We start from the raw sequence: 16,396 nt of genomic DNA on the forward strand, positions 1-16,396 counted from the left end.
ACTTATTAGGTTACGATTAAGAAACTCTCGTATGAAGATGGAGAATACCACGAGCGTTCGAAAAATCGAAATTTTGTGCAATCAATTTTCTAAAAATTCGGTCAATTATGCCTTCATTGAGAAAATTCCGAAAAATCGCCCCTGAAGAATCAGATAACAGAGTATTCTTCAAAATAATTTAGATTTTCCGACCAAAAAATGAATTTACTGAAATGTTTCTTAATATAAAAATTCTTGTGATCTAATCAGACAAATCGTTCCTATTAAATTTTCCCCGCAGACGTCCTTTTATTTCCTGTCTCACCCAAAAATACTAGAACCGAAAGAAAAAAAAGAAAAACAGCAAATGTGCAATATTCTTTATTTTATTCTTTCTAAATACGCGACCCTTTTTATCTCATTCGGGTTGAAATAGCCGAATTGAACCCTGGAGGCTGTTCTTCCGGTAGCCTGTACACGAGGAATAATTAGCGCGGCCCTTTTTCGCCGCGCCCGTACGCGCTTCGTGTCACGAGCACTTAGCTTGCTCGAGCTCGAACGAGATTAATCTCGCTGGAGGGCTGGAGTGTGCAAGGAAAGAGAGGGATGCGGATGGTCGTCCCTTTTTCCGTCGAGGTGGCGAGAAACTTGCTCCTTCCGGCTGGTCCAATCACGTTCCGCTTTTTCTTCCGAACAGGCTGCTTCCTGAATTCCAAACGCTGACCTCGAAGAATCAACTGGACCTCTGGCTCGTCCTTCTCCTTCTTCCTACACTCTTACCTCGTATATATTCGCGTCGAGTATCTGATCGCGATAACGCCGCGGAACCGGCTCAGATCGTTCGAGCAAAGCCGCGGAGCGAACTTCTTCTTCCTCCTTCTTCTACCGTTTCGTCCTTTTCTTCTGCTTCTTCGTCATCCACGAAGAAATTATTTTTAGAGGCTCCGGCCGAGACGACGTTATATCAAACTTTCTACGTGGGGATGCACGGTAGAGCGATTATTTTACAGTGAATCCCACGGGTGTGTGCGTGATTAGCCCTTGAGAGGGGAATTCGGTTTGAATTTGCCAAAAAATTGATTTCTTTTTGCATAAATTAAGGGTACAGTATCTCGAAAATATTATGGTCTATTGTTTAGAGCACTGTGGACGATTTTAGTTGGGAGCTGAGTAGGAAATTTTTTAGAGTACTATTCTTCGTGGAATTTTTAGAGCACTGTGAATGATTTTTATTGGGATTTAATAGTTTAAGTAGGAAATCTTTTAGAGTACTATTCTTCGTGAAGTTTAATGTAATAGATTTTCAGTGAGAATTTCAGAATTACGAATCTTCACATTGCAGTGAAATTTTGAATTTGAGGAAGAGTTCTCCCTCGGATAAAATGATAATTATATTAGTATAAAATATAGGAAAAATTGGATGAAATAAATGTGATTTAACAACGAGAATAACAGATGGAACGGTCGCCTCTTAGAAACAAGTGGCCAGCACGAACGATCGTCCGATTTATAGACCCGATTTTGATGCTACGTCCGTCAAAGCGTCATAGAAACTATATCGCAACTCGTGGCAGTTTCTGCGAACAGGTTTCATCAGGGATTTCATTTCAAGTAGCTGATCGCAAATGGAACGCCAAATATTCAGCTAACGAAGTCGCCGGATATCGACGGCTCGCACGTGAAAAGCACTCGATGAACAGTCCAAGTTGCAAAACCGTTCGAACAGCCGGCATCAGCGGAATTTTAAGATCGTTATTCGATCATCCGTACCTTCAGACTTCGAACAAATATCAAAAAGAAAGTACAAATTATTCTTCCCGCGATATTCCCACAAACTTGTCAACTTACTTCGTTCGTATCGTATTTTCTGTCTTTCGATACTCTTTCGAAAGTTTCGACCGAACTGACATCGCTCCTTAAAGAGTCTCGATACTTTCAACGATAGAGAAAAAATTGCCTAATCTATCTCGTGATAAACAGAGCAAAAAAAAATAAAATTTTCAGAAGTTCCAAAATCCACGATAATTAGTATCAGCTGTAGAAATTGATTCGGTGCCTTTTTTTTTTGTTAATCTCGCAGACTTTATCGACTCAGAATCACTATATTTCTTCGGAAAAGAAATTCGTAAGTTGTCCAATAAATGGAAAGTCTTTCAAAATAATGATCATTTTGAATATTAGAATTGTGTTTGATTTTTTTGTAAATCAATATTTCAGTTTGCGAAAAAAAAGGCACCGAATCAGAGAAATGAATTATCAAATACCGAGAGATTCTGGCGAAGACTTGAAAAATGCCGCAGCCACGAGTAATTAGAATCGTAGAAGCCTAATTTGAGGCGACAGAACAACCCCTTCATCAAGGGACAAACAATCTGACGAGTCCCCGAACAACAATAAGACGCGAACACCTGCGATCCCATTGATCGAAAACTTTAGGAACGAAGTTTCGCGATTTCCTCGGGACGCGTCGTTTCTTCGTGAACGGGCAAGTTCGTTAGAAAGTTTCTCCCGGAGACTTGGCGAAAGGTTCACCGACTCGACTCTCTCGAAATAATCGAACGAGCAGCTTAATCCTTTATTACGATCCTCGTTACATCAACAACAACACATAAAAGTATCCATAAATCGTCAACATCGTCGAAACTTATCGATTATCATAATTTACCTAATCAACCTGTGTCCATTTACATTCTTGGAGTAATGGTCCCTTTAAGTACACCCTGAACAATCATCATCACTAACGACAATTAAATGAGTCTATCATTTGGGAGCGCCTCGGTAATGGCGGTGCCATTTTGCGCCATTTCTGGCTCCTTCCTTGCCACACCGACACTCCTGTTCCTCCTTCTAGGTGGCGTAGGAACGATTTCCGTGTTCTCCATGAGATCCTCTAGACTCCTGTTCAACCTGCTCGGTTTCTCCGGTGGGACATCCATGGAAACGACCATGTTCTCGAATCCTCCGTCCTCGTCCAGTCGAAGAATACCCTTCTTATCCAAATCCATCGAGTCCTCGATGAATTCTCGGACATTCCTTGCCTCTGTCTCTGCTACAGACTCCTCCCACGAGCAAAACGAGACTTTCCTTTTATTAGCCGGTTTCTTGTCCTCCTGGATCTGCTTCAAACACGTAGGGACCTCTCTGTTAGACTCCTGCTCGACTAGAATCTGATCGTTCATCTTTGATCCTCCCGTTTGATCCTTGGAACCGTCAGAATGCTTGTGGAACTCGGGCTTCTCGATCGTTACACCAGATTTATTCTCCTCTCTGGTTCCTTCGTGCGATTCCTCCTTCTCCAACATATCGGACAGAGCTGCTTCCAGCTCTGTTAGGCTAGGAGTCATCGAGCTCAGGTTACTTTCTTCGGCAGCTTCTTCTTTCAGCACTTTGAGCAAGGTCGAGTGATCGGAGTCCAGGAGCTCGGATTTGATCCTTGGCTCGGGACTAGGTGGCGGTGTGTTCGTCTTCCAGTCGTCCATGCTCTTCTTCAGCTTGTTGTGCACGTCTTTAGCTAGTTTCTCGTCGAACAACTTGTCCAGTTCTTGCTCCTCCAGCATCTCTCGCGGTAGAGACTCTTCGGAGATGGTTCTGATCAGGCCGGACGAGCGACAATGGAGATCCTTGGACTCGTACGCGTCTTCGTTTGGCTCGCTCTCGTTCGACAGACTCCTGGTGAACATCATCCTCGATTGGTCGGATCGATCGGACTCTGGCCTCTCGCCGCTGGACAACACGATCGTATCTGGCAAATGGAACGCGCAAGGTTTAACTAGTCACGTACAGAGATAGTTGAGTCCTTTCTCTTCCATCATGATTGGTAAAGGAAGTTGCGAAGCGGTGACTACGATCTCTGAAACCTCTGTAACCTGATTTTTCTTGCTTCGTGAGAAGGACTATTGTGGTTGAATGGTATCTGAGGAATTTGGACTTATTGCGGGAAAATTGGAAAGTATAGATAAATGGACTTTAAGTCACGTGGCGTTATAAAGGGTCAACGTAGTTTTGATAAGCAAAATGTCGGCGTTAGAGCAAGGAGAGTAAGGATTCAATGGAATGTTAGGCTTGGAGTGTCTAAGATTTACATTTTAGTTCGCTAATTAAGATTTGATGGTACAGTAGTTGTAATTAGAGTAATTAGAGGTAATTAGGTTAATTTTTATGGAGGTTTTGATAAATGGACACGAAACATGCAAATCACACGGCGTTATAGAGAGTTAAAATAGTTTTAACTAATTTTTATGGCAGTATTGTTCAAGATTCAGGTATCTAATTGAGGTTTAATTGGTCTTAAATCGTGGTGTTACTAGTGATTAAGACTCTGAATTTATCATTCAGTTTCCAGAGCATCTTTGAAATTTATTTCTGCTTCCTTCGCATCGTCTCTCTCATCCTTCTTTTAGTGTCTTGTAAAGAAAAAGTACTATCGACAGGCTGACATACTAAACCCTCTTACATCTGCCAGTGTTTTTCCAAAACAGACCACATCTACCCTCTTTCAGCTCTATTTACCTAAAGCTGAACGATGTTTCGTCTCGTCCAAGAAAAACGGCTCCTTGGACCCTGTTGACTCGCAGACAGACGAAATGTTGCAAGTGTCCGGCAACTTTGGTGGCTCGAAATACCTCAAGTGAGATCTACAATAACGAAACCAGCAAAAAAAAAAAAAAAAAACACCATTAATGCTCTCGAAACTCTTCAAATACGTGAGACAAGGATAAAAGATAAAAGGTCGAAGACGAGCCAAGTACGCGATCTATGCGATTGGACAGGACAGAATTCAGGTCTCGCTGACAATTCTATGACATGTGACGCTAATCAGAGACGTATTATTCGGGAACGTAGGTAGAGACTCAAAAAAAAATTACCGAAGAGCTTCACTCGTTGTCTGAACGCGCGAAAGAGCGGTCGCGAAGCGCGAGGTTTAACCTCTTAGACTTTCGCGCATAAATAAATTATTATTTATTCATCTACAATCTCTATTCTGTTGTAATTTCGTAGTGGAAAGCAGCGCCAGACACAAGTCGCAATACTGCATTATTTAGGCACATTCCGCGTCAAATTGTGGCGTACAGAGGCGCAGCACCGCGGAAAGTCCTGCCGTAGCTAAGAGATTAAGAAAGCTATCACGAGACAATTGCAAAGCCACCCATGTATACTAAATAAAATGGAAAAAAATTACAAATATTTTCTCCATTTAATAAGTGAAAATAACGGAACATTCGAACAGATGTGTTAATGCACACGCGAGTAAATATAATAAGTTTGCAAAGTTGCGAGGGAAGATTATAGTGTATCGAGCAGAGAACGTTAAGACCACGGAATATGGACTTACGCCGGTTGGCATCTGGGCACCCCAATTAAACCCGCCTAATCCTCGGAACACTGAGCATAGATAATCTCTACCGACCTATTTGGATCCACTTCGGTGTACTCCGGCTCGCCAAGTACCGGGGATGGTGTTTTTCCAAACGCCTCCGGTTTCTGCAAGTAGATCGGTGATCTGGAGCCATCTCGATCCAACCTGGCTCCTCCTCTTTCGTCCTCTCGAGGATTCGAGAAGTCGACGACGTCCTCCTCGTCCTCACGGATCTTCTTGTCCTCGCTGATCGTTGCAATATCCTGAAAATCCTTCTCTTGTATATATTTATCTGGTATTATCCTCTGTATCCAGTTATTTATCCATCCATTTCTTTTTCTTTCCACTTATCTCAGTCGAGTTAGCATGAAATATTATCTCAGGTTTCCCCTCAGATTCAGTTCCAATCGATGAAAATAAATTGTCACATGCTACCTTGTGTGTGAAGTATTAATTTGTGATTTAATTAACCCTCTACCGTCGAGGCGGAGTCTCAGAGACTCCGCTGATTCTACCTTTTTTGTTTCCTTCCGTTCTATTTAGAACTCAACGTTACTGTATTAAAATCAAATTGATACAACCAACTACTCTGTTCTACAACGTTCATTAGGAAAATGTGTGATAAAGGTAAATCGGTAAGAAAAGCTGTCATCGGTGTTCCGTACCGAACATTTTCTTTTCTTTAGTTTAAGATTTCAAGGCAGTTATAAAATGGACCTGAAGGACCCCGCGGCCCATAGGATTAGCCGAGACGGTTAGAGACACGGACCCTCGGTAAAATCATAAACGAACAGCGTTTTCAAGACTCGTTTTTACGATCTATTGTTCCGACTTCCTAACTATTAAGGTAGTACTTTCCTTCTTCCATGTCCGATCTCCTTTTTTTCCGGAATTTCCCAAACCCCAGACACCTCTCCAGCTACGACCAATAATCGATTTTCTATATTCTCCCATTTTTTCACCTCCCGAATTTAACGCCGCCTTCGGTAACTTAGATGCATGTCCTCTTCCGAATTTCGAACCTGTCTTGTTCCAAACGCCAACCAACGAACAACCAGCTATTCAATCAGTCCGAGCACTGATCTATCAACCAAGTTTTCTTATATACCATAACGTTCGAGATAAAGTACTGCGTGACCGCTTCAGGCCTCGTTAAAAATTATCAGAATATTTTCTCTCGTGATCTAAGTCTACTCAATCAGTAAGAAAGTTGAGGAGTTTCGTAGACTCCGTATCGGGCTTTACGTCCCAAAAACGGTGTCTCGATAGTAGAGGGTTAACGATCTTAAACGATCGATCTATATTTTTTCTACGGACTGTAGTTTATATTTATGCATTTGATTGTTCGTGTAATTTTATGCAGCTCGAATTTATGTGTTTCTCTGATCGTATCTATTTATCTATTTGCTTGTGTCTCTTGCTTTGATCTGGCTGTCTGTGTATACATGTTCGATGTGCATCTATTTATCTATACGTAGGTGCATATCTCGTATTTACTGTAAGCATTTACGTTATACAAGAGGAAGTGTCAATTATATGGCGTACCTCAAAGGAGAATCGTCCTGGATGATTCAATTCACAAGCATCAGTGTCAGCTAGCTCCCAGTCGTCCGATTTACTGGGATCGTACTTCACGATGCTGTCTTTAACCACACCGTTAGGCCCACATTCCAGTTTCTCGAGGACCTGGTACGAAGAGAGGTTTGCAGATCTCGGGATGTAGTCTTCCAATCTAACGCTCGTTTTCTGAGAATTAGAAAAGAAATTCCTGTGTTATGCGCGCGTGTTTCTTAGTCGCGAATTAAAAAACGTGAGATGGGATTAAGGTGTGATCGAAGATAGGAAAATATTCTGAAGATATTTGGGATTTTGGAAATTTAGAATTTTATGTAATTCACGTGGATCTTTTTTTTTAACGAAATGAGATAATAAAGTTTTACCGTTCTTGCGATATTTTAGCGAAAAATTGATCGCGTTGATACCGTTAACGTGAGATGAGATTAAGGTGTGACTGAAGATATGAAAATACTAGTGATATTAGAAATTTAGAATTTCTTTGTAATTTACGTAGATATATATATGATAGATAGATAAAGTTTTATCGCACTTGTGATATTTTAGCGAAGAATCGATGGCGTAGATACCGTTTAATAATTATCTGAATCATAGTGCACCTGATACACTTGATCTATCCGAGCTACCTGCTCAATTAGGTGTGTCTAAATTGACCCTTCTACTTGTTCTGCCTCATCAATTTAATCCACCTGCTGTACCGTAGTGTACGCAACATATCTGACCAACCTGTTCTACCTGCTCCATTTCATTCACCTGGTCTGTTTAACCTCCTTAATCTATCTGATCTACTTGGCCCATTTGATTCATCTGGTACGTTTAATCTCCTTAACCTACCTGAACTTCTTCATCCATTTAACTCACTTAATATACTACTGTTCTTGAACAACCTGATCTACCTGACCTTCTGTTCCACTTAAACTCTACTCAATCTTTCTTACATGGTCTCACTCAATTCATCGGATATAACTCGTCTGGTCTTCGCAATGTCCGAGTTTAACTCTTTAACTGTGAAAAGCGTACATATTTTTTCTGTTTGGAAAACTATTAACTATGCGATGATACCCTATAAATCCTCTGCCAAAATGATATAGATAATAGTGTACTCTATCAGCTCCGTTCCTATCTTCAGAACTTTGAAAATTCCTGAAATTTTCCCGAAATTTAGATTTTAATTTCAAAATTCATTTCCCTGTCGACTCCTGTCTGTTACGTTAACCAACGCATCGAATAAATTATGAATTCTCGAAAACGTCTGTTCGAATTATTAATCTCGTTCTAATTCCTAAAAAAATCCCCGTATGCAAAGTATTAAGAAAAAATGGGTGGAAGAAAAATGGGAAATTCCTGATAGAAAAATCCGCGAGTTGGTCAAAGGCAGAAGGACCTGACGAAGACAAGCGTCGTCCCTTGAAAATGGAAGTTGCGTACCTCTGAAAACGGCGAGAGGAAAGATTCAGCCGGAAGGGATCCGGTGCTGCTTCTGACGGGTCTCCTGGACCTCCTCGTTTTGTCCTCCTGCTGCTCATGGCCGTCCTCGTTTCCCTTCGAACGATGCCTAGCCACGTCCAACTCGTCGTAATTCGGCAGACTGACGGTGCTGTAGTTCTTAGTCCTCGCGTTACTGCTCGTTTCCTCTGCGTCCCTCGAGAAATCCTTCATTTGCTTCTCGACCTCCCTTGGCCTCTTCTTCTCCTCGCGATTAGGAGTCGACGAGTCCTTGCTTGTCCGGTTCCTCGCGAATTTCTCGTACTCATCGTTCTCATGAGCCTTACGCTGCTGCTGCTGTTGCTGCTGCTGGTTGATCTCGAAAATCCTCTTGCCGGAAACCACGTCGCTCGATATTATCCTTCCGGTCCCGTTAACCTGCGCCCCGGAAATCGGTCGAATCGTTACGACGAAGGGTGAAAGGAGGAATTGTAACTTTTGTAGGGAGGTGCATTGGTGATCGTATGATGAGTTTTGAAATTTTGTTATGAGTGGGATTATTTTTTGCACTGAGGGTATTGGATGGTGGAGGATTGTGTGTGCAGATTAGAAATTTTTATTTGTCTGATTTTTTCCATTTCTAGGATTCACGAATTTTCAAATTTCCAAAGTTTCAAATTTTTAAAGTTTCAAACTTCTGAACTTTCAAATTTCCAAACTTTCAAGTTTCCAAAGTTTCAAATTTCTAAACTTTCAAGTTTACAAATTTTCAAATTTTCTAACTTTCGGAATTTAAAATTTTCAAATCTTCTAATTTTTCTCACTTCTCAAATTTCTGAAATCCCTCAAACACCTCAAATTCCTCCAACACTCCAAACTCCTCAAAATTGAAACTTCTCACCTTATCAAAATTCCCAAACCCATTCGCCCTCCGCAAAAGACACCAAACTAAAATCACAAACCCAAAATCTACAACTCCCAAGAATCTCAGACTCCCAAAAGCAACATTCAACAAACCCGTAATCCAATTTCCCCTCTTACACCAATAAGGAACGACAAATTCGATTCGTCGCGATCCGTGAATATTTTTTAATGTCGCCCCGGATATTTGTTTCACAGATTCCCAGAGCAAGAACGCCTTGTTCCTTTTGTTTGCCGAATCGCGGCCCGTTTTACACGATGAGGTAAATATTCCCTTGAATATCGAGTCGCAGGGTGCATTTACAATGGAGATTTCCAACAGTCTGTACTCGCCTTGTGTTCGTAAATCTCTTTCATTCTTCTTCCATCGCGTTCCGCGTCTTCCGACCGATGTTTGTCCAGTTTCCCCTCTTCTTCCGTGTCTTGTTCATCCCCGCTGCTTTTTGGCGATCTTACGGACGAATATAACGGTTCGTCGCCTGTCTCGGGTCGTTTTTGACCGTTCGCTGGATTTTCCGCAGTAATTTCGTCCGGTTTTGGCGGCAAGGGCCTGCCCTTGTTCCGCTTCCTGCGCCTTGGAGGGGGAATCGGGGTGACATCTTTCAAATTTGAACCTGAGAATTTAGGAAATGGTAATATATTTTGGATAATGATTATTTTTGAGTAAAAGCTAATAACGAGAATATTTGGATACAAGAAATTTATTACACCCTATTGGACTCTAAAATTTTTAATCAAACGTGAAATTTCCTTTCATTTTTTGCCATTTTTTCGAAACCATTTAAATTACCTAAGAATTATTTTAAAAACCACAAGTATTCGATTCCAAATCAACCTTCCCGCAATCTCTCAAAAAGCTATTCTCACCCCCTGAAACACATATCTTCACTTCAGGTGATCTTCAAGTGAGCCATTCAGAAGCCAAAATGATGAACTCCACCTTTTGAAATTCTTCCAATTTTAGTATCAAACCACATGTTTAGTACTTACCCCTCATAATTAAAAAAAAAATTTAGCCAGTGACTGAGTGACTCGAATAATCCACCCTCCCCTCAAAAAAATACACCCAATTCTACAAAACTGACAACAAAAACAACTTACACTTACAACCAAAAAAAAAAAAAAAAAAAAATTACATCGAAAATATCTTGGCAGAAGCAACGACGAGCCGAAAGTCCGCAGAACAGAGTAGGAAATAGCGGTAAAAAGTTTGCCACGCCGAAAACACATAGTTTCCAGCCTATTTTTTTTCTCCTGCTGTTTTCAAGGGTTGGTAGAGAGAAAGAGAGAGAGGTAAAGGGGTGCTTGTTATTTACAAAACGCAGACCAATGTGCAGTCGTGGAGTGAGCGTGTTAGGACGGCTCGCGATACACGCGGCGCTATCCTTATCAGCGGGCATGTCGGAACGAGCATGTTCTCGTTAAGGATACAGCTTGCAATACGAGCTAACGATAAATTGCGAGCTTACAGCTGGACGTCGGGGTGGTGGTGGTGGCCGGATAGAGGCTCGTGTCGACGGTTAAATTCGTGAGCGCGGAGCTCGGCCTCGGTGTGCTCGGCACTTCGAGGTTCACGTCGACCCAGTCGCTCGGATGAAAAGGCCTGTCCACGGAATCTATGCTCCTGCCCCTGGTGAGAACCTCCCTTGGCGGCGAACCAGCGTACCCTATTTCGGAGCTGCAAATAAATCCGGAAACAGCTATGTAAATAATACGCGACGCATTAAGTTGTGCCGTGTGAAATTGCCATTTTTCTGGGTCGTTCTTATTTGCGTTTGTGGGTGTATTTTTCGGAACGAGAATCTTTGTTTTCGTAAAAATGACATTGTCGATGTTGCTGGCTTTTTTCTGACGGAGCGCAATCGATGGTATTTTGCAAGCAAGCAGGAAGTGACTTTTTATGAAAAATAAACGACGAATGTGGGGTAAAATTTTTGCATTCGAATTTTTTCTGACGGAGTGTAATTGAAAATGCATTTTACAAGCAGGTAGAATGTGATTTTTTATGCAAAAGAAAGAATCAATGTGGGATAAAATTTTTTGTTTTAGAGAAAATCTATTTTCTGAATGAAAACATTTTATTCCACACTTTTTATTTATTTCTGCATAAGGAATCTCTATATGCCTGCTTTTGCAATACTTCCAGCCGCAACTTGTATATTTCATTTTTACGAAAATTAGTTGTTTCATTAGAGAAATTCTTTATGCAAGATAATTCACCTGTTTGACAATCTGAAATTACACTTAAACTAATCATTGTACGAAAAAGTGTAGGAAGCAAAAATTGCATACTTTTATTTTTTATTCGTGATATAATGGAAGTTTCGAAAGCCACCATGTGCCTTTTAAACGGAACACCCCGTGTCTCTCCGCGGAAATTAAGGAAGATTGAAAAAACGAGTGAATAAGAATTAAAGCGTAACAGGTATATTTCAGCATGATTCATCTGCTCTTTGTTCAGATTTCTCGCTGTGCGAGTCAATTCGTTCTCACCGTATATTTTCCAAATTCTCTGTTTCTCGTTACCACGCTATTAAACGCAAAAGCACGAGACAATTCCCTCTTCCACGCCCCTCTTCATTTCTCCGGCTACGCGTTTCCATTATATTATCCGGCCAGTTTACTAGACGGGTGGGGCCCCGCCACTTCCGGCTTGATTCAGGTGCAATTTCTGTATTTCGAAAATTTCGGGCTGACCCTGGCGAAATTATTTGGCATCGCTACAATGCGGCTCTATTATACGGTTACTCGCAAATGCATGCCGTGTTTCTTCGTGTCCCCCGAGCCATAACTCTTCGGGGACGCGAGACGTCGCTGGAATTTCTCTCCGTGCACAGTCCTCCTTCCCGTCCCTTTTATACCAAACTTCCTTTTAACTTCTTCTTACTCTCGGAGAGAGAGAGAGAGAGAGAGAGAGGGTGGGAGAAGCTGTGACACACGCGAACGATTCGAGAATATCGACGAAAATCGTGGAATTCCATCGATTAACGTTTTTGCTCATTGTCGCCCCTCGCTATCGAATTCTTTCCCATTTCGACGATCGGAGGTACGATTTTACGAATTCTGCGATGTGTAATCGATCAATTTTGTTTTGATCGTTTTTTGGGAAAAATATTGTTCCGATTTTTGGGAGTTCTAGAAATTTGGGAAGTTTCATTTTATTTTTTTTTTTTTTTTTAGCGAGGAATGTTGAATTTCACTTTGGGCGGATTTGGAAAGGACTTTTTTCCGTTTTGCGATATTTTTCGAATTATGGAAATTTTGGAAGCACCGATACATTAATTTCGCTGTTTTGGAGAGTCGTAAGTTTCTCTTCGAGTCGAAAATCTTTTCTTCATTTAATCCTTATCTATTCTTGGGAACAATGTATAAAAGAGACTCCAATGCAATTTTTGGAAGTTTCATTTTTCATTTCTTTACCGAGGAATATTGAATTCCACTTTGCGCAAATTTGCAAAAGAATTTCTTCCATTGTGCGATATTTTTCGAATGACAAAAATTTCAAAAATCCTCGTATATTAATTTCACTGTTTTGGAGAATCCTAAATTTCTCTTCGAGACGAAAACCTTCTTTTTTCATTTAACGTGCAATTTTGTACAGTAATTTTCCGTCAGAAATCGTTCGGATTTTCTTTTCGTAAAATTTGCAGAATCGAACGAATGGAAAATTGAAAGATTCACGAGCTGGCGTGTTATTCACGCGTCGTACGTATCGCCTTTCGTTTAGATCAAACGCATTATTTTAAGAGAAACGAGGCATCGATATCGGATTTCCCATTGGCTGGCTGTTTTCCGGCATTATTAATGCACTTTACGAGACAATCGTAAAACCATTAAAACGCGCGCCCGTTATCGGAACTTTGAATGCGCGCCTGTATTCTGTTTCGTTTCGAGGCGGGCCGCCTATCTTGCGGGCATTTTTCAAATTGCGCGTCGTTTTCGCTGCCATTTCGCGCGCTCGCTTTTGTGGAACGGATAAAATGTTGCGCTGCTAATGGCACCGGGCGGAAAAGCCAGATTTTTGTAATAACGTTAATGCTCGTTCAACTGGAAGGACAGTTTAATTTGATGATTTTGGAAGTATTATTTTTTCAATTTCTCAAGAACGTATAATTTGAGAATTTGTACACTCTTTGGAGAAAAATTGTGGAGAATGTTGAAGGATGAATTATTTTTTAATTTCTTTATATTCTTCTGTGGATTTCTATCGAGAAATTAGGAATACAATTTTTGGAAGAGTGCCTTGACAATTTTTACAGTAGATTTTATTTTTTTTCAAACTTTGCGCATTTTCTACGTTTTCCGTATATTTGTGGAAATTGAATAAGTTATACTGAACTATACCTGAAACTTGAAATTTGCATTTTTCAAATTTTTCTATATTTTGCATATTTTTGTATTTTCTATTTCCTTTAAAAAATTGAATAACCTGTATTCTATTCTTACATTTTTCAAACTTTTCTGTGCTTCCTACATTCTCCACGTTTTTCCATCCTGATTTCCTTAAAAAAATTGAATAACATATTTTATGCTTAGATTTTTCAAACTTTTCTGTATTTCCTACATTTTTCCATCCTTATTTCCTTAAAGAAATCAAATATTTTATATTCTATCCTTAGATTTTTCAAACTTTTCTGTATTTCCTACATTTTTCGCATTTTTCTATCCTTATTTCCTTAAAAGAATTGAATAACATATTTTATGCTTAGATTTTTCAAACTTTTCTGTATTTCCTACATTTTTCCATCCTCATTTCCTTAAAAAAATTAAATATTTTATATTCTATCCTTAGATTTTTCAAACTTTTCTATATTTCCTGTATTTCCCACATTTTGCCATTCCCTATTTCTTTAAAAAAAATTGAATAACTCATAGTCTATCCTTACATTTTTCAAACTTTTCCATATTTCCTAGATTTTCCATATTTTTCCCTTCTCTGTTTCTCAAAAAATCGAACAACTCATTCCTCGCACAAAACCTGAAGTTACACCCAAAAAATTCTGCACTTCCTGTACTTTCTTCCTCCCCAAAATTTTCCTCTAAATTTCAAAGCCAAGCATGGAGCAATACTGTATCCACGTAAAATACAATATTTCACTAGAATATTCCATCTCGTAATTGAGCCTCAAAGTTGGCCATCTTAACTGATCCGCCTTAATCACGATCGAGGAATTTGCAACGACGCGATTACGCGAAGAGGGAAAGCGGTTGGTCGGATCCGCGATGCATCGGATTCTGTGCTGTCGCAGCATCGAAATACTTTGACAGTTCTGGCCCCGATTCGGCGAATTCGACGAGGACAATAGGAATGATGCATCGCAGATCCGTGCACGCCGCTGCATAAATTAGGTCGCGGCGCGGATCCTATGAACCCGGCTTAACGGAGTGCATAAATAAAGTATACGTGTGTATGCTTGTTGTGCGGCGGACGATCGACGAAAATAAATCGTGCACGTCACTGCAGAATGAAAATCGACGTTCGAATTGTTGAGGGAAAATCACTTCGAACCTATTCATCATTACTTTATCACTACTTTTTGCCTTGTTTAGGAAATGAAGATTCTTCGTGATTCAATTGCGGGATGAAATATACACTACCGGCGAAAAATTTGGAATCACTTGTCAATTTACACGAATATTGAATCTGTTGCTAATTTTTTATAGATTTGAAATGATGTTGTAGAGATCAATAGCAATTTACCCCATTTCGATTGATATAAATTATAAAAAATTCGTTAAAAAGTTCTTAAAATTGCTTACTTTTTTCTGGAGATTTTTGTGTAACTTGCAGTGATTCCAAACATTTGGCCGGTAGTGTATTTCTCTCGGCTAATCGAGGTAATGGAATTTTTTTCATTTTTGTAGTAATTTTTTGTTTTAAGCGATGTTTAAATTTTGTATTTTTAATTTTGAAATTTTCATAAATTCTTCAAAATTCTTCGAAATGTTTAAATCTCGGTAGTGTTACCAACCGCATATTTTTCGAATCGAAATTGATCGAAATCGGTGTTGAAATCAAACAGTTTTTAAAATTTTCAATAAATTCTTCGAATCTTAAAATTTTTAAAAAGTTTTTAATTCTTAAAATTTCGGTAAACTCGTTTACTTTTCGAATAAAAATTGATGCAAACTGAGATTGAAAGAAATTGCAACTTTTACGCAGAAGGAACTAAAAGCTCACAATTTTTATTTTTATTTTTTCCGATTAAATTAATAATAGAGTGTAATAGTTTCTTTGTAAAACTAACCACGCGGCGCAACACATTTAATCATCGATAGATCACCGAGCCGCAAGATCCGTTTCCACACAATTGGAGGCAAACGTGAAATTTCGACACCCGGGAAATCCTCGATTCTAAAAGCTTCCGTGCCCTTACAGCTCTCGTATTTCACCCTTTCATCTCGAATTTCTCGCGATGACCCTTAAGTGACGCTTTCCGTGGGAAGTTCTCCAAGAAAGCCACATAAAGAAGGAAGGAAAAGAGGAAGAAAATCGTGAGAGTTAACAGGATTCGAGAGTGTGATTAAGCCCCCGGGTCTTTTTCGACTGAATCGTGTCCTCTTTTCTTCGAGAAATTTCCTACTTTCGAGACAAAAGGAAGAAAGTGACGCTAGCGCAAATTAATAATAAGAAAAAGGAACCTCTCTCTGCGGAATTTAAATAAGGAGGAAATAGATAGAGTACACGAGAAATATTATTAAATAAGAAGACGAATAGTTGATATGAAAAGCTTGGAAATTTTCTTTGCGAAGATAAAAGATTGAAAGGAGGAGGGTTTAAAGGAAGAAATTCAAAAGGAGATCCGAAGGAAACGAGGACGCGATTGGGTCGAAAATGGCCTGGGGGCTGGTAACAGGGTTAATTCGACCCGAAATCTCCGCGGTTCATCCCAGAAACCCAGTTCCACGGATGAAAGGGACGCACAGGTGTTCGTTTTAAAGTCTCGTGACACGTTTATCTGTCCGCTGGAAGAACCTTACACGCTATCGGAAATCTCGGAAGACAAAAGTTCTCCCTCTCTCTCTCTCTCTCTCTCTGAGATTCTCTCTGAATCTCTAACTGAGTCTCTCTTTTTCTCTCAAACTCTGTCTTCCTCTCCGAGTCTCTCTCTTTTTGAGTCTCCCTAAGTCTCTCCCTGT

General features: G+C 40.0%; 1 protein-coding gene across 2 annotated transcripts in view; it reads right to left on the reverse strand.

Annotated features, from left to right (window-relative positions):
* Positions 1–2,686: 2,686 nt before the first annotated feature.
* LOC108574044 overlaps positions 2,687–16,396 on the reverse strand; it is a 53,573-nt gene continuing 39,863 nt past the window's right edge. The window contains exons 3-9 of one of the 2 annotated variants that reach the window (XM_017936549.1): positions 10,726–10,934; positions 9,590–9,870; positions 8,339–8,773; positions 6,881–7,081; positions 5,387–5,607; positions 4,489–4,613; positions 2,687–3,721 (exon numbers count right to left, since the gene is read on the reverse strand). In XM_017936549.1, the coding sequence (XP_017792038.1) occupies positions 2,727–3,721; positions 4,489–4,613; positions 5,387–5,607; positions 6,881–7,081; positions 8,339–8,773; positions 9,590–9,870; positions 10,726–10,934 (2,467 nt within the window). In that variant the 3' untranslated portion in view covers positions 2,687–2,726. The remainder of the gene's footprint in view (positions 3,722–4,488; positions 4,614–5,386; positions 5,608–6,880; positions 7,082–8,338; positions 8,774–9,589; positions 9,871–10,725; positions 10,935–16,396) is intronic. The other variant, XM_017936548.1, reaches the window with a different exon arrangement.

Source organism: Habropoda laboriosa, unplaced genomic scaffold (assembly GCF_001263275.1).
Source record: "Habropoda laboriosa isolate 0110345459 unplaced genomic scaffold, ASM126327v1 scaffold145, whole genome shotgun sequence".
Lineage (NCBI taxonomy): Eukaryota > Metazoa > Arthropoda > Insecta > Hymenoptera > Apidae > Habropoda > Habropoda laboriosa.